Below are 18650 nucleotides of genomic sequence, written 5' to 3' on the forward strand. Positions count from 1 at the left end.
ATAGTCAGTACATAGTCAGGACATAGTCAGTGCATAGTCAGGACATAGTCAGTGCATAGTCAGGACATAGTCTATACATAGTCAGGAAATAGTCAGGACATAGTCAGGACATAGTCAGTACAAAGTCAGGACATAGTCGGTACATAGTCAGGACATAGTCAGTACATAGTCAGGACATAGTCAGTTAATAATCAGGACATAGTTAGTACATGGTCAGGTTTAGTCAGTACATAGTCAGGACATAGTCAGGATATAGTCAGTACATGGTCAGGTTTAGTCAGGACATAGTCAGGACATAGTCAGAACATAGTCGGTACATAGTCAGTACAAAGTCAGAACAAGATGTGAAAAAGGTCAACAACAATGGTACACACAGACACAGTCGCCAGAAGAAGGAACATTTGATAGAGAAAATACTTTTACTTTCATTTCTTGCCTTAAGGCTGGAATGTTCCCATGTGTTGAAGTATTTGCTGGCAATGAGTGGAAGTGAAAGTGAAACAACAAATCCCAGCACAGTCCAACATGGATTTAGTCCACCTTACGTTGCTCATTAACATAGCAACATCAATTACAGTGTCAAGCAAACACAATCCTTTCTTTATCCGCATACTGTGTGAATATGAATATAAATACAAATATGAATATCAATATGGATATGAGGGCTTCACGGTGGCAGAGGGGTTAGTGCGTCTGCCTCACAATACGAAGGTCCTGCAATCCTGGGTTCAAATCCAGGCTCGGGATCTTTCTGTGTGGAGTTTGCATGTTCTCCCCGTGAATGCGTGGGTTCCCTCCGGGTACTCCGGCTTCCTCCCACTTCCAAAGACATGCACCTGGGGATAGGTTGATTGGCAACACTAAATTGGCCCTAGTGTGTGAATGTGAGTGTGACTGTTGTCTGTCTATCTGTGTTAGCCCTGCGATGAGGTGGCGACTTGTCCAGCGTGTACCCTGCCTTCCGCCCGATTGTAGCTGAGATAGGCGCCAGCGCCCCCGCGACCCCGAAAGGGAATAAGCGGTAGAAAATGGATGGATGGATGGAATATGGATATGAATACTTACACTGTTGTCCTCCATGTGTTCCCTCCTTTTCACCTTGTGTGTTTCATAGTCTTCCATCAGGGTCTGCATGAAGTTTTTGGGTCGTGGTCCTCCTGAGTCCTCACTGCCGGCATCAGACAGAGTTCCTTCTGAAGGCGAGGGCGACACAGGCGGTCCTGCTCGCACCTTCTCGATCTTTCCTAGATCACAATACAAGTCTGGATTGACAACATCTTCTTCTTCAATCATTTCTTCTCTCTTCTAGTACACGTAACTCTACTTGGCCAGTGATTAGACTGGTTCTAGTACACTTAAGTCTACTTGGCCAATGATCAGACTGGTTCTAGTACACTTAAGTCTACTTGGTCAGTGATCAGACTGGTTGTAGTACACTTAGGTCAACTTGGTCAGTGATCAGACTTGTTCTAGTGCACTTAAGTCTGTTTGCCCAGTGATCAGACTAGTTTTAGTACACTTAAATCTACTTGGCCAGTGATCAGACTGGTTCCAGTACACTTAAGTCTACTTGGTCAGTGATCAGACTGGTTCTAGTACACTTAAGTCTACTTGGTCAGTGATCAGACTTGTTATAGTGCACTTAAGTCTGTTTGCCCAGTGATCAGACTAGTTCTAGTACACTTAAGTCTACTTGGCCAGTGATCAGACTGGTTCTAGTACACTTAAGTCTACTTGGCCAATGATCAGACTGGTTCTAGTACACTTAAGTCTACTTGGTCAGTGATCAGACTAGTTCTAGTACACTTAGGTCTACTTGGTCAGTGATCAGACTTGTTGTAGTGCACTTAAGTCTGTTTGCCCAGTGATCAGACTAGTTTTAGTACACTTAAATCTACTTGGTCAGTGATCAGACTTGTTCTAGTGCACTTAAGTCTGTTTGCCCAGTGATCAGACTGGTTCTAGTACACTTAAGTCTACTTGGCCAGTGATCAGACTGGTTCTAGTACACTTAAGTCTACTTGGCCAGTGATCAGACTGGTTCTAGTACACTTAAGTCTACTTGGCCAGTGATCAGACTGGTTCTAGTACACTTAAGTCTACTTGGTCAGTGATCAGACTGGTTGTAGTACACTTAGGTCAACTTAGTCAGTGATCAGACTTGTTCTAGTGCACTTAAGTCTGTTTGCCCAGTGATCAGACTAGTTTTAGTACACTTAAATCTACTTGGCCAGTGATCAGACTGGTTCCAGTACACTTAAGTCTACTTGGTCAGTGATCAGACTGGTTCTAGTACACTTAAGTCTACTTGGTCAGTGATCAGACTTGTTATAGTGCACTTAAGTCTGTTTGCCCAGTGATCAGACTAGTTCTAGTACACTTAAGTCTACTTGGCCAGTGATCAGACTGGTTCTAGTACACTTAAGTCTACTTGGCCAATGATCAGACTGGTTGTAGTACACTTAAGTCTACTTGGTCAGTGATCAGACTGGTTCTAGTACACTTAGGTCTACTTGGTCAGTGATCAGACTTGTTCTAGTGCACTTAAGTCTGTTTGCCCAGTGATCAGACTAGTTTTAGTACACTTAAATCTACTTGGTCAGTGATCAGACTTGTTCTAGTGCACTTAAGTCTGTTTGCCCAGTGATCAGACTGGTTCTAGTACACTTAAGTCTACTTGGCCAGTGATCAGACTGGTTCTAGTACACTTAAGTCTACTTGGCCAGTGATCAGACTGGTTCTAGTACACTTAAGTCTACTTGGCCAGTGATCAGACTGGTTCTAGTACACTTAAGTCTACTTGGCCAGTGATCAGACTGGTTCTAGTACACTTAAGTCTACTTGGCCAGTGATCAGACTGGTTCTAGTACACTTAAGTCTACTTGGTCAGTGATCAGACTTGTTCTAGTGCACTTAAGTCTGTTTGCCCAGTGATCAGACTAGTTCTAGTACACTTAAGCCTACTTGGCCAGTGATCAGACTGGTTCTAGTACACTTAAGTCTACTTGGTCAGTGATCAGACTGGTTCTAGTACACTTAAGTCTACTTGGTCAGTGATCAGACTTGTTCTAGTGCACTTAAGTCTGTTTGCCCAGTGATCAGACTAGCTTTAGTACACTTAAATCTACTTGGCCAGTGAGCAGACTGGTTCTAGTACACTTAAGTCTACTTGGTCAGTGATCAGACTGGTTCTAGTGCACTTAAGTCTGTTTGGCCAGTGATAAGACTGGTTCTAGTACACTTAAGTCTACTTGGTCAGTGATTAGACTTGTTCTAGTGCACTTAAGTCTGTTTGGCCAGGGATCAGACTGGTTCTAGTACACTACTTGGTCAGTGATTAGACTTGTCTAGTACACTTAAGTCTATTTGGCCAGTGATCAGACTTAAAAAGCCATAAAGTTGTGTATTTGTTGCAGTCCTTGCAGTTTTGATAGCAACGATAACATAAAACCACATGAGTAAAATGCAATCTTGAATCTTGAATCTTTAATATTATCCATCCATCCATTTTCTACTGCTTGTTCCCTTTATCGCTGTATTGTTGAATGTGCTCAAAAAGTACTGAAAAAAAACTTTGGGGAAAAAAGTAGCAAGTTGTTACTTTTTATAACATATATTTCAAAATAAACAGACCCACTATTGTACATGTTTTCTTTTTCTTATGCTTCAACGATAGTGTTTATTTATTTTATCTGTTTTAATGGCTAAGCTTTTATTATTTTAAATACTGGTTTGTACTGAAGCACTTTTAAGATTTATTTAAATGAAAAGTGCGTCATAAATACAGTCAATTATTCTTATGCCCTGTGGACGTTGTGGCATCCCACTCTGTTCAGTGGTCCTTGAACGCAGCGTAAAAAACACCAGTGTCTAAGATCACTCTGCCCGAATAGAACACAACTTGCAGGTTCACTGTGCAAAATTGAATATCATAGTTGTTCAACAACAATGTGTCCATGTCCGTTTAGTTTGAAGTAGGTTATTTGTTAATGAATAAAGACATTAATGTCCATACTTGCCAACCCTCACGGATTTTCCGGGAGACTCCCGAAATTCAGCGCCTCTCCCGAAAACCTCCCGGGACAAATTTTCCCCTGAAAATCCCCCTAAATTTAGGCTGAGCTGGAGGCCACGCCCCCTCCAGCTCCATGCGGACCTGAGTGACGTGTCAACAGCCTGTTTTCCCGTCCGCTTTCCCACAATACAAATAGAGTGCCTGCCCAATGACGTTATAACTGTAGAATGATCGAGGGCGAGTTCCTGGTTTCTTTTGTGGGTTTATTGCTAGGCAGTCTCATTAACGTCCTCCCAGCGCGGCAACAACACACAACAACAGCAGTCACGTTTTCATCTACAGTAAAGCAGTTCATCTGCCGTAAACAGCAATGTTGTGACACTCTTAAACAGGACAATACTGTCATCTACTGTGCATGCATATGTGACAATAACATCTACGGCTTTTAGAGCAGTGGTTCTCAACCTTTTTTCAGAGATGTACCTCCTCTGAACATTTTTTTTAATTCAAGTACCCCCTAATCAGAGCAAAACATTTTTGGTTGAAAAAAAAAAGATAAAGAACTAAAATACAGCACTATGTCATCAGTTTCTGATTTATTAAATTGTATAACAGTACAAAATATTGCTCATTTATAGTGGTCTTTCTTGAACTATTTGGAGAAAAAGATATAAAAATAACAAAAAAATTGTTCGAAAATAAACAAGTGATTCAATTATAAATAAAGATTTCTACACATAGGTGGAGGCTTGTCTGGGGTGTACACGCCTTCCGCCCCATTGTAGCTGGGATAGGCACCAGCGCCCCCCGCGACCCCAAAGGGAATAAGCGGTAGAAAAATGGATGGTTGGATAGCTGTAAATATACTCCTCCCCTCTTAATTACACCCCCAACACTCACCTCCCGAAATCGGAGGTCTCAAGGTTGGCAAGTATGTTAATGTCTCTTATTTTCATGTTCAACAAAGCAAACAAGCTGGTGCCAGTCAGTCTGTGACTTTTTCAAAGTGCAGTTATCAATCACGTTTTTTTTTACCTTTTTTTTTTTTAAACTGTAGCACCAACCGTGGGGAGTTTTAGCATCGTAATCATTAATAGCGTTTCTCGTTACATGCCTCGACGCTAGCAAACACCTGATAATTGCATGTCAAGGAATGCTTTATCTTAGCATCTTTTAACTAAACATGGTTATGCACTCCATATATAGCTGTCGAACTCATCAATGTCGCCGGGTAAAAATTCAACTGTGCTCGTTAATTAAGTATTGTTAATAAGGATGTAACCTGGTGCTGTTCTGGTGGTCAACTAACCTGGAGCTATTCTGGCTGTCAACTAACCTGGAGCTGTTCTGGCGGTCAAGTAACTTGGTGCTGTTCTGGCAGTCAACTAAACTGATACTGTTCTGGCGGTCAACTAACCCGGTGCTGTTCTGGTGGTCAAGTAACCTGGTGCTATTCTGGTGATCAACTAACCTGGTGCTGTTCTGGCAGTCAACTAAACTGATACTGTTCTGGCGGTCAACTCACCTGGTGCTGTTCTGGCGGTCAACTAACCTAGTGCTGTTCTGGTGGTCAAGTAACCTGGTGCTATTCTGGCGATCCACTAAGCTGGAGCTGTTCTGGCGGTCAACTAAACTGACACTGTTCTGGCGGTCAACTAACCTGGTGCTGTTCTGGCGGTTAACTAACCTGGTGCTGTTCTGGTGGTCAACTAACCTAGTGCTGTTCTGGCAGTCAACTAACCTGGACCTGTTCTGGCTGTCAACTAACCTGGTGCTATTCTGGCGGTCAACTAACCCAGAGCTGTTCTGGCGGTCAACTAACCCGGTGCTGTTCTGGCAGTCAACTAACCTGGTGCTGTTCTGGCTGTCAACTAACCTGGTGTTGTTCTGGTATGCAACTAATCTGGAGCTGTTCTGGTGGTCAACTAACCTGGTGCTATTCTGGCGATCAACTAACCTAGTGCTGTTCTGGCGGTCAAATAAACTGGTGCTGTTCTGGCAGTCAACTAATCTGGTGCTGTTCTGGCGGTCAACTAACCTGGTGCTGTTCTGGCAGTCAACTAACCTAGTGCTGTTCTGGCGGTCAACTAACCTGGGGCTGTTCTGGTGGTCAACTAACCTGGTGCTGGTCTGGCGGTCAACTAACCTGGTGCTGTTCTGGTGGTCAACTAACCTAGTGCTGTTCTGGCTGTCAACTAACCTGGTGCTGTTCTGGCTGTCAACGAACCTGGTGCTGTTCTGGCTGCCAACTAACCTGGAGCTGTTCTGGCGATCAACTAACTTGGAACTGTTCTGGTGGTCAACTAACCTGGTGCTGTTCTGGCGGTCAACTAACCTGGTGCTTTTCTGGCGGTCAACTAACCTGGTGCTGTTCTGGCGGTCAGCGTGAGTCTCGTTGGCAAGCTGTTGCTCTTCAGCTTGTCTGCCGGGTTTACGCTGCTTTTCCGCGGTCCCAATTTTGCAGGAACATGACTGCTGTCAGTAGCGTTCCTGGCATGAGGAACGATATCAGGCTGAGCCTCTCTCTGTTTCTTCAGTTCTTCCTCTCTCTGCTGAGCTGCTCGGATCTCCTCCTCGATCATGGACAATGTACGTTGCTTTTTGGAGCGCAGGCGGAACGGCCCGCTCGCCACCTCCACCTCAGGGCCTTTGGTCGCTGCTGCCGTGCTGCGAAGTTCAGCTGCTTCGGAATATTTACTGAAGTAGCTGAAGTCCGACTTTTCTGGGCTTGAAGGAGAAGGGGGACGGCAGACGGGTGTTGGCCTGGGTACAGGCGCTATGGGGATAGAGCACGAAGCTGGCGCAGTGACCGGAGCTGAGGAAGCAAGCGCTCTGGTATAAGAAGACTGGATCTTGATCCTGGGTCCTCTCTCTTTGGGTCTCTGTGGTGGAGAGACAGTTTGAGAAGGAGTTGGTTTTGGATTGGATGAATGTTGCTGGTCTTGTGTTTCTATCAGCTTCTCTGGGAAGGCAACCTGTGCCTCTGGCAACCGGTCCAGCTGTGGGGATGAGTTAGATGTAGCATGGCTGTAGGACACAGGGGCTTGGAGACGGTCAGATTCCCCAAAAGACAGAGGGGAAGAGGAAACTGGCACTGGGCTGCTTGTTGAAGCTGAGGATGAAGACACGGGGCTGCTCATTTGTGAAGAATCCAACTGCCAGTCACCTCCATTGGTGGAGAGGGCATTTTGGATGACATTTTGGACAAGTACCTCTGCCTGATATTCCAGCTCCTCCTCAGCCCCACTGCCGGTGGCTTGCCCATTGACTGGGGTAGTAGGCTGGGGTGTAGGCGGTGACACTGGGGTAAGTGGCAGAGGAGTCGGGGGAAGCGAGGCTCCGCTGTCTGAAACACTATCCAAGCTAAACACCGTTGTGTCCTGGGAGCGCACTGAAAACTCATCCAATCCCGAGTCGGACTCCTCTGGGTGGAAGTGGCTCTTGCCTTCCTCTTCATCACTGAGATTTGTCATTACAGCTCGAACACTGGTAAATTCTTCCGGAATGCCATCATCACACCAGGTCACGTTACACTCTGCGGTTTCTGTAAGGATGCTGTTGCTCCCATGGTTGCCCCTCGGCACGGACTTTGAGAAGGGCCTGGCGCAGTACATATGAGGAGCCACCGAATTTTTGGTCACTTCCCCTTGCAGGAATTGCTTCCGGGCAGATGAGAAGTCAATCTTTTTTTCTACAATGTCTTCCTTCCTGATTAGCTCTGGGTCAAGGGTCACCAATGTGGGGGGCCCAGTCAGCTGGGGCTGATCACCGTCAAAGGAAGCACAAAAGGACAACCTTAGTATTGACCAAGTATTCTACTCTAACCTACTGACAAATGAGAAGTGCTTGTCACCTGTGTGTGTGCATAACTTTGATGATGCTTCTGCTGTTTCCTCTCCTGGTACTTTTTCAGAGACTGGAGTTGTTCCGCGTCCAGCTGTTCCTCCAAAGGAACCTTGGAAAAACAGACCAATTAATGAAATGAGTCTCTCAATATCAAATATTCAATAGGTAAGCACCTCTTGCGGAGGGTTCCACCAACGCTGAGCAATGCCAGGGTTTTTCTTCACCGCCTGATCTTTGATGAGCTCTTGGCGCTCACGCTCCAACTCATGAACCTGTTGGACCGCATGAAGGAGGAAGACCAGCAATGTTTAAGCTTTCCCATAAAAGCCATTTTGCCCCCTTGGCCAATGAAGAACAATAGTCTGAAGCCGCAAAATAATAACACAGCTTCAAAACTGATAAATGTTATTATTGATGAAAGATCAGACGTGCGGGGTGTTACATATGTCTGGCTGGTGGAGTTGTGTGATAGTTACACATGTGTGATAGTTACACCTCCTTCCCCAGCGTCCTTAGAGCTTCATTGGACAGCGAGTTGACAGCTTGTGTTTTTTAGCTCACAGACTAGCGCAACTCTATTCAACTCTCAAATCAGTGGTCGACGTGTGCAGAGCTGGACTGCGCTGCATGTTACAAAGTTACACCTGTGATCCATATTACACAGTTACACATGTGCTGCACGTTACACATGTGCTGCATGCTACACAGTTACACACGCGCTGCATGTTACACGGTTACACGTGTGCTGCATGTTACACAGTTACACATGTGCTGCATGTTACACAGTTGCACATGTGCTGCATGTTACACAGTTACACATGTGCAACATGTTACACAGTTACACGTGTGCTGCATGTTACACAAATACACATGTGCAGCATATTACACAGTTACACATACCGTATGTTGCATTTTACACATGTGCTACATGCTACACAGTTACACATGTGCTGCATGTTACACAGTTACACATGTGCTGCATGTTACACAGTTGCACATGTGCTGCATGTTACACAGTTACACATGTGCAGCATGTTACACAGTTACACGTGTGCTGCATGTTACACAAATACACATGTGCAGCATGTTACACATGTGCTGCATGGTACACAGTTACACATGCGCTGCATGATACATAGTTACACATACCGTATGTTGCATGTTACACATGTGCTACATGCTACACAGTTACACATGTGCTGCATTTTACACAGTTACACGTGCGCTTCATGTTACAGTTACACATGTGCTGCATGTTACACATGTGTTGCACATTACACATGTGCTGCATGTTACACAGTTACACATATGCTGCATGTTACACATGTGCTGCATGTTACACATGTGCTGCACATGACACGTGCTGCAGGTTATACAGTTACACATGTGCTGCATGTTACACAATTACACATGTGCTGCATGTTACACAGTTACACTTCTACTGCATGTTACACGTGCTGCAGGTTACACAGTTACACATGTGCTGAATGTTACGCAGTTACACGTGCTGCATGTTACACAGTTACACATGTGACGCATGTTACGCAGTTACTTATGTGCTGCACGTTACACATGTGCTGCAGGTTACACAGTTCCAAAATTTGCTGGATGTTACACAGTTACACACGTAATACATGTTACACATGTGTTGCATATTACACATGTGCCTAACGTTACACATCTGCTGGATGTAACACAGTTACACTTCTGCTGCATGTTACACATGTGCTGCACTTTACACACGTGCTGCAGGTTACACAGTTACACATGAGCTGCATGTTACACAGTTACACATGAGCTGCATGTTACACAGTTACACATGTGCAGGCCGACAGTACTTTGAAATGACTACTGACCAAACAAGCTAAATGCTTGTTTAAAAAATGTTTTTGCAACTTTAAATGTTTTGTTGTTTAAGCAGCCGTCCATTCTAGCGTGTTTAAAGTGAAAGTGCTGATAAGTTGACACCTCATTACCTCCTCCGAATCCCGTATCCTGGTCACTCTGACATGTTGCTCCTCTCCTGGAGTAAAAAGTTTTGCAGGCCTTTTGTCTTCCTGAAAAGCTCTCAGCTCAAACTTAGCACTCGTGTGGCTGGGTTCTGGATCCCTTGGTACATGTCCGTTCGTTTTTGTCCCCAAGTGGTCCTGGTGGACGAAGGTGCTTTGTCTTGGCCCCTCCAGCGTGATTGGCTGCTGATATGTGGGAGGTGCATTGGACACAGTCACAGAAGGATATTTGCCATCAACGCTAGCTGCTGTGGTGTATGAGGGGGAGGAGTTTCCATTGCTGGGTGTTTCTGAGGCTGCTTCCAGCACCTGGTCCAGGTAGCGAATCTCCTAAGGGCAGGGAACAGGAAAATAGAATTGAAAAATTTGGGTATCCAGGCGGTACAAGAGGATTCACTCTGTTGATTTAATTCTCCTGTTAAACAAACATGCTCCGGGAGAATTTAGAGTGAGGCAGATAGTAATCCCTCTTGCAGTTTGAAAGTGTCTTGTACCCTATTTGAAAGTGTCTTGCACCCAGTTTGAAAGTGTCTTGCACCCAGTTTGAAAGTGTCTTGCACCCAGTTTGAAAGTGTCTTGCACCCAGTTTGAAAGTGTCTTGCACCCAGTTTGAAAGTGTCTTGCACCCAGTTTGAAAGTGTTTTACACCCAGTTTGAAAGTGTCTTGTACCCAGTTTGAAAGTGTCTTGCACCCAGTTTGAAAGTGTCTTGTACCCTGTATCAAAGTGTCTTGCACCCAGTTTGAAAGTGTCTTGCACCCAGTTTGAAAGTGTCTTGCACCCAGTTTGAAAGTGTCTTATACCCAGTTTAAAAGTGTCTTGCACCCAGTTTGAAAGTGTCTTGTACCCTATTTGAAAGTGTCTTGCACCCAGTTTGAAAGTGTCTTGCACCCAGTTTGAAAGTGTCTTGCACCCAGTTTGAAAGTGTCTTGCACCCAGTTTGAAAGTCTCTTGCACCCACTTTGAAAGTGTCTTGCACCCAGTTTGAAAGTGTTTTACACCCAGTTTGAAAGTGTCTTGTACCCAGTTTGAAAGTGTCTTGCACCCAGTTTGAAAGTGTCTTGTACCCAGTTTGAAAGTGTCTTATACCCAGTTTAAAAGTGTCTTGCACCCAGTTTGAAAGTGTCTTGCACCCAGTTTGAAAGTGTCTTGCACCCAGTTTGAAAGTGTCTTGCACCCAGTTTGAAAGTGTCTTACACCCAGTTTGAAAGTGTCTTCCACCCAGTTTGAAAGTCTCTTGCACCCACTTTGGAAGTGTCTTGCACCCAGTTTGAAAGTGTTTTACACCCAGTTTGAAAGTGTCTTGCAGCCAGTTTGAAAGTGAGACACAAAAAAAACAACCACACAGACATGGCCAGTTATCGATGAAGGCAATGTTATCAAGTTCATTTCTAATTAATTTTTGACCACATTTTTCACTGACAACGTGCCCTGGCCTCTTCTATATTATTTTTTTTTTCTTTACCCATTTTTCAAACCACTATATTTATTTCTCTTTTGTTACACCTTTCTGTACGAAACCTTAATAAAGGTCAACCCACTCACATACAAAAATGTTCAAACAGTTTCTTAGTGGCAAAATAGTTTCCACAAAACATGGTCATCCCAACGACTCATAACCAGAGAAGAAATGGATCCAATTGTCATGAAACTGGTTGAGAACTTCCAATCCCCCCTTATCGTCCCACATTGCAGATGCAATCACCATTCATGATTTAAAAGAGAGTTGGCTAACTTTGAAGCTAACTAAATAGGCACAGTGGGTACGCATCTTACGGTGATAAAGGCGTTGCCATGGTGTCGAAGGTTGAACAACAGACTTACGAAGTACTGACCTCACAAAGGTTGGGAACTTAAAAGGCTGTCTTTACTTTGAGCTGTGACCTCACAGCTGTTTGACTGTTTCGTGGTTATCATTCACGAGATTCTTTTGAACAAAACCTGCAGTTAAGGCACCTCTTCCCCAACTCATCATGTTGTCGCGAGTGAAGGAATCAGCATTTGGCAGGTACAGCCTGACAAAGCAGAAGCTTATAAATGTTTTCTTTGAGGAGAATAAAAGGGCCCTAAAGAATCAAGTTAAGGACCTGAACGGTCAGCTTCAACTGGCAAAAGAACAGATCAACTGTCAGGGACAACAACTGCAAGACCTCAATGCCAAGCTGAATTCAGAAAATAATGAGAACAAGGTTCTTTGGGACCAGGTGGAATATCTGACCAGTGAGGTTAAAATTGGAAACAACACAAATGAGAATGAGACCAAACTGCCGCACCAACCACAGGACACGGGAAACGAGAGTGTCGTGAAGAAAGCGCAGATCTTCAAAGAAAAGGAGCACAAAATGAAGGACAAGAGGGAAAATATGCTACAACGGCATCAGAGCAATCCGTTCCAAATAGGATGCACCTTTCCAGTGGCGTCAAGTGATTTGATTTTTCTTGAGAAGCCTAATCTGTTTTCCAAGGAGAAATGCTTGTGGGGGGAACTACAAAAAGAAGTCATTGAAACGCGGCAGGACATTAACCAGATGGCTCCGGTTGAATAATAAGCGGAACGACAAAATCAATGAATACTGATCTCTAAATCTACAGCAACGGTACGCCTTTTAGCTAATACAAAGTTGTGGAAAAGGTGAATGCCTGATACCACAACCCTCACCACAAGCAGTCCACGCGGCTCAGATTTGGAAAGTGACTTAAAAAGATTGGTACGTGTCAGAAAAATTGTATGTAAATTATCCAAAAACTTTCTGCTCTCTGAGTTTCCAGTGAACAGATGAGAGCTGTCTTTGTTGCACCAAGCCAAGTCTCGGAAGATTCCGCTGTGTACGTTGGAATGAGATGGGAGGGGTTATCTATTGTCCGCAAACACCTGCCGAAGCTGATTCCAGGACGAGCCCAAGCCTGAGGCTTCTTCTCTTGTCTTCAATGTGACCGAAAACAATGACTGTTTACATACACCCCATTTCTGTTGTGACGTGTTGTTGCGTAAACATTGAATATCTAAATAAAAGAGGAGACGTAAACCTTTTTCGTCAGAGCGTGGTGCAGGACTGTACAGACTGTACAGTGGCCATGTCTCTCCTCAGATCTGAGTCTAAATTGAATTCTGTCTGTTTGATTCCTTGCCTTTTGTCTTGTTTAATAGATGCCATCAGTGTTTGAACCTGACAGTACGTGTTTTATTTTCGTATTTTCACTACTTTGCGGCTCAGTACTTTGTATGAGAAACCAGTTTTAAAATGTGCTTTACAAATAGAGTGGATTGAATTTGGTTGGATGGGACAAAATCCGGGGCTTCACGGTGGAAGAGGGGTTAGTGCGTCTGCCTCACAATACGAAGGTCCTGCAGTCCTGGGTTCAAATCCAGGCTCGGGTTCTTTCTGTGTGGAGTTTGCATGTTCTCCCCGTGAATGCGTGGGTTCCCTCCGGGTACTCCGGCTTCCTCCCACTTCCAAAGACATGCACCTGGGGATAGGTTGATTGGCAACACTAAATTGGCCCTAGTGTGTGAATGTGAGTGTGAATGTTGTCTATCTGTGTTGGCCCTGCGATGAGCTGGCGATTTGTCCAGGGTGTACCCCGCCTTCCGCCCGATTGTAGCTGAGATAGGCGCCAGCCCCCCCACCCCCCGCGCCCCTAAAAGGGAATAAGCGGTAGAAAATGGATGGATGGATGGATGGATGGGACAAAATCCCCAAATGTTCGGCACGCCATCCGTACAAATGAATTTGTTCCACACCATATCAATCAAACTATTCCAAAGTTTCACGTTGCCATGGTGATGAAAGGAAACCCACGGGACCAGGAAGGCCTGACTTTACAAAGGTTTGGAATGTCCTTTGTATAATGACATCATAGTCTACGTGTAGTTAATAAGCGCTTTTGTACTAAAGGCTGACAGTTTCAAACTTAGCGCTTCTGTAGTGATGGCTGATGGATCAAGATCCGATTTGCTTCAAAAATCCTGACGTGAGCGCATCTTTTCAACAAAATGTTGTCACGAGTGAAAGAATTAGCCTTTGGCAGGTATCACTCAGCCAAAGAAAAGCTTCTCAGCGTTTTCTCTGAGGAAGACACGGAATGTGTGGACAATGAAGTGGAGGACCGGAACTCTCAACTCAAAACGGCAAAAGAACAGAACAGCAGTCGAGGACAAAACGGTGCCGATTTTTCGGCCGAACTGAAATCAGTGGGCGATGAAACCAAGATTGTCTGCGAGCAGGTAGAATATTGGAGCAGCGAGGTCAAACTCAGAAGCAGAGCCAAAGAGGATGAGGCCAAACTCGTGCACCAACTACAGAAAACAGAAAACCAAATCTTCAGGAAAAAATGCCAAATGCTCCCGAAAGAAATGGAGAACAAAGTGAAGGAAAAGAATCCGTTCCAAATTGGATGCCGATTTTTATTGGAGTCAAGTGACTTGGTTTTTGATGAAACACCTCATCTGTTTCCTAATGAGAAGTGTTTGTGGAGGGAACTACAAAAAGAAATCGTGAAAACGCGGCAGGACAGTAACCAAATGGCTCCGGTGGAGTGATAGACGAAAAAATTAAGTTCAGCTTTAAATCTATGGCAACTAATACCTTTTAAGGTAAGACAATCAATGGTAGAAATAACTGTTCTGGTGCATGTTGAACAAAAAGATCAGTGTTTCATAGCAAAACCCTCAATCAGCAGTTCCAAGTGCTTCAGATTTTGGAAGTAACTTAAATGACATATAAGTAGATTTCATGCTTGTGTCTTGGGTTTTTATTTGTTTTCATTATTGTGGATCAGTTTCTATAAAAAATAAAGTGGATTGAATGTGTGATGGACAGAAATGTCAAAACATACGTCTGTTTTAGTCTTACTTATTTAAAGTATCCCCAGTGGACCCAAAAAGCCTGACTTCACAAAGGTTTGAAATGACCTTTGTACTATGACATCACAGCTCTGTAAGCAGGTATTGTAGTCAGGCACGTTTGTAGTAATTGCTGACTGTTCCAAGATAAGATGAGATCCTAAAATCCCAGTTGACTAAAAACATCCTGATGGAAGCGCTGCTCCTCAGCAACAAAACATGTTCTCACGAGTAAGGGACTTAAACTGTGGCAGGTATTGCTCGGCCAAGCAGAAGCTCATCAAAGTTCTCTGCAAAGAAGACAAGGAATCTCTGGAAAATCAAGTCTTGGGCCTGGAGGGGCAGCTCAAAATGGCAAAAGAACTGATAAATTGTCAAGGGCGAAAATTAGCCGACATTTCTGCCAAGCTGAAATCGGAGGGGAATGAAAACAAGATTATCTGGGACCAGGTGGAATATTTGACCAATGAGGTCCAAACCGAAAGTAAAAAAGAGCACAAGACTACATTGCCAAGGACAAAACAGGAACCAGAACACAGTTTTTGGGAAAACCATTTGAGGAACGAGATTGACAGGGAAAAGGAAGATAAAACTCTTGTACCAGATGACAAAACTATGTTCCAACTGAACAAACCATTTCAAGCAGACAGCAGCTTGGCATTATTCATTGACCTAAATGATTTGTCTTCTACAGACACAAGTGAGCCTGAACTATCTGACAACACCAGCAATACATCGTCTGATGACTTAAGTCATTTGTCATCCGAGTACGCATATGAACCGAGATTGAATGAGTTGTTGCTGTGGCGTCTAAAAAGGGAATCCATAGTAATGTGACTGGACAATAACCAGAGGGTTCCAGTTGACTGACACAATAACCAGAGGGTTCCAGTTGACTGACACAATAACCAGAGGGTTCCAGTTGACCGACACAACAACCAGAGGGTTCCAGTTGACTGATACAATATCCAGATGGTTCAAGTTGACTGATTAAATAACCAGAGGGTTCCAGTTCACTGACACAATAACCAGAGGTTTCCAGTTGACCGACACAACAACCAGAGGGTTCCAGTTGACTGATACAATATCCAAATGGTTCAAGTTGACTGATTAAATAACCAGAGGGTTCCAGTTGAATGACACAACAACCAGAGGGTTCCAGTTGACTGACACAACAACCAGATGGTTCCAGTTGACTGACACAACAACCAGATGGTTCCAGTTGACTGACACAATAACCAGAGGGTTCCAGTTGACTTGACACAATAACCAGAGGGTTCCAGTTGACTGACACAATAACCAGAGGGTTCCAGTTGACTGACACAATAACCAGATGGTTCCAGTTGACTGACACAACAACCAGAGGGTTCCAGTTGACTGACACAATAACCAGAGGGTTCCAGTTGATTGACACAATAAAACCAGAGGGTTCCAGTTGACTGACACAATAACCAGACTGTTCCAGTTGACTGACACAATAACCAGAGGGTTCCAGTTGACTGACACAATAACCAGAGGGTTCCAGTTGACTGACAAAATAACCAGATGGTTTCAGTTGACTGACACAATAACCAGACCGTTCCAGTTGACTGACACAATAACCACATGGTTTCAGTTGACTGACACAATAACCAGACCGTTCCAGTTGACTGACACAATAACCAGAGGATTCCAGTTGACTGACACAATAACCAGAGGGTTCCAGTTGACTGACACAATAACCAGAGGGTTCCAGTTGACTGACACAATAACCAGAGGGTTCCAGTTGACTGACACAATAACCAGAGGGTTCCAGTTGACTGACACAATAACCAGAGGGTTCCAGTTGACTGACACAATAACCAGAGGGTTCCAGTTGACTGACACAATAACCAGAGGGTTCCAGTTGATTGACACAATAACCAGACTGTTCCAGTTGACTGACACAATAACCAGAGGGTTCCAGTTGACTGACACAATAACCAGAGGGTTCCAGTTGACTGACAAAATAACCAGATGGTTTCAGTTGACTGACACAATAACCAGACCGTTCCAGTTGACTGACACAATAACCACATGGTTTCAGTTGACTGACACAATAACCAGACCGTTCCAGTTGACTGACACAATAACCAGAGGATTCCAGTTGACTGACACAATAACCAGAGGGTTCCAGTTGACTGACACAATAACCAGAGGGTTCCAGTTGACTGACACAATAACCAGAGGGTTCCAGTTGACTGACACAATAACCAGAGGGTTCCAGTTGACTGACACAATAACCAGAGGGTTCCAGTTGACTGACACAATAACCAGAGGGTTCCAGTTGACTGACACAATAACCAGAGGGTTCCAGTTGATTGACACAATAACCAGACTGTTCCAGTTGACTGACACAATAACCAGAGGGTTCCAGTTGACTGACACAATAACCAGAGGGTTCCAGTTGACTGACAAAATAACCAGATGGTTTCAGTTGACTGACACAATAACCAGACCGTTCCAGTTGACTGACACAATAACCACATGGTTTCAGTTGACTGACACAATAACCAGACCGTTCCAGTTGACTGACACAATAACCAGAGGGTTCCAGTTGACTGACACAATAACCAGAGGGTTCCAGTTGACTGACACAATAACCACATGGTTTCAGTTGACTGACACAATAACCAGACCGTTCCAGTTGACTGACACAATAACCAGAGGGTTCCAGTTGACTGACACAATAACCAGAGGGTTCCAGTTGACTGACACAATAACCAGAGGGTTCCAGTTGACTGACGCAATAACCAGAGGGTTCCAGTTGACTGACACAATAACCAGAGGGTTCCAGTTGACTGACACAATAACCAAAGGGTTCCAGTTGACTGACACAATAACCAGAGGGTTCCAGTTGACTGACACAATAACCAGAGGGTTCCAGTTGACTGACGCAATAACCAGAGGGTTCCAGTTGACTGACACAACAACCAGAGGGTTCCAGTTGACTGACACAACAACCAGAGGGTTCCAGTTGACTGACGCAATAACCAGAGGGTTCCAGTTGACTGACGCAATAACCAGAGGGTTCCAGTTGACTGACACAATAACCAGAGGGTTCCAGTTGACTGACGCAATAACCAGAGGGTTCCAGTTGACTGACACAATAACCAGAGGGTTCCAGTTGACTGACACAATAACCAGAGGGTTCCAGTTGACTGACGCAATAACCAGAGGGTTCCAGTTGACTGACACAACAACCAGAGGGTTCCAGTTGATTGACACAATAACCAGAGGGTTCCAGTTGACTGACGCAATAACCAGAGGGTTCCAGTTGACTGACACAACAACCAGAGGGTTCCAGTTGACTGACACAATAACCAGAGGGTTCCAGTTGACTGACACAATAACCAGAGGGTTCCAGTTGACTGACACAATAACCAGGGGGTTCCAGTTGACTGACACAATAACCAGAGGGTTCCAGTTGATTGACACAATAAAACCAGAGGGTTCCAGTTGACTGACACAATAACCAGAGGGTTCCAGTTGACTGACACAATAACCAGAGGGTTCCAGTTGACTGACACAATAACCAGAGGGTTCCAGTTGATTGACACAATAAAACCAGAGGGTTCCAGTTGACTGACACAATAACCAGAGGGTTCCAGTTGATTGACACAATAACCAGACTGTTCCAGTTGACTGACACAATAACCAGAGGGTTCCAGTTGACTGACACAATAACCAGAGGGTTCCAGTTGACTGACACAATAACCAGAGGGTTCCAGTTGACTGACACAATAACCAGAGGGTTCCAGTTGACTGACACAATAACCAGAGGGTTCCAGTTGACTGACACAATAACCAGAGGGTTCCAGTTGACTGACACAATAACCAGAGGGTTCCAGTTGACTGACACAATAACCAGAGGGTTCCAGTTGACTGACGCAATAACCAGAGGGTTCCAGTTGACTGAC

At 44.5% G+C, this 18650-nt stretch overlaps 1 protein-coding gene across 5 annotated transcripts in view; it reads right to left on the reverse strand.

The window, feature by feature from the left end:
• LOC133536444 (PALM2-AKAP2 fusion protein) overlaps positions 1-18650 on the reverse strand; it is a 225984-nt gene that overhangs the window by 9614 nt on the left and 197720 nt on the right. For all 5 annotated transcript variants that reach the window (XM_061876971.1, XM_061876969.1, XM_061876968.1 and 2 more), the window contains 5 exons: positions 9838-10200; positions 8035-8133; positions 7869-7970; positions 6378-7776; positions 1066-1244 (listed from right to left, as the gene is read on the reverse strand). In XM_061876971.1, the coding sequence (XP_061732955.1) occupies positions 1066-1244; positions 6378-7776; positions 7869-7970; positions 8035-8133; positions 9838-10200 (2142 nt within the window). The remainder of the gene's footprint in view (positions 1-1065; positions 1245-6377; positions 7777-7868; positions 7971-8034; positions 8134-9837; positions 10201-18650) is intronic.

This window comes from Nerophis ophidion, linkage group LG17, assembly GCF_033978795.1.
Source record: "Nerophis ophidion isolate RoL-2023_Sa linkage group LG17, RoL_Noph_v1.0, whole genome shotgun sequence".
NCBI classification, from domain to species: domain Eukaryota; kingdom Metazoa; phylum Chordata; class Actinopteri; order Syngnathiformes; family Syngnathidae; genus Nerophis; species Nerophis ophidion.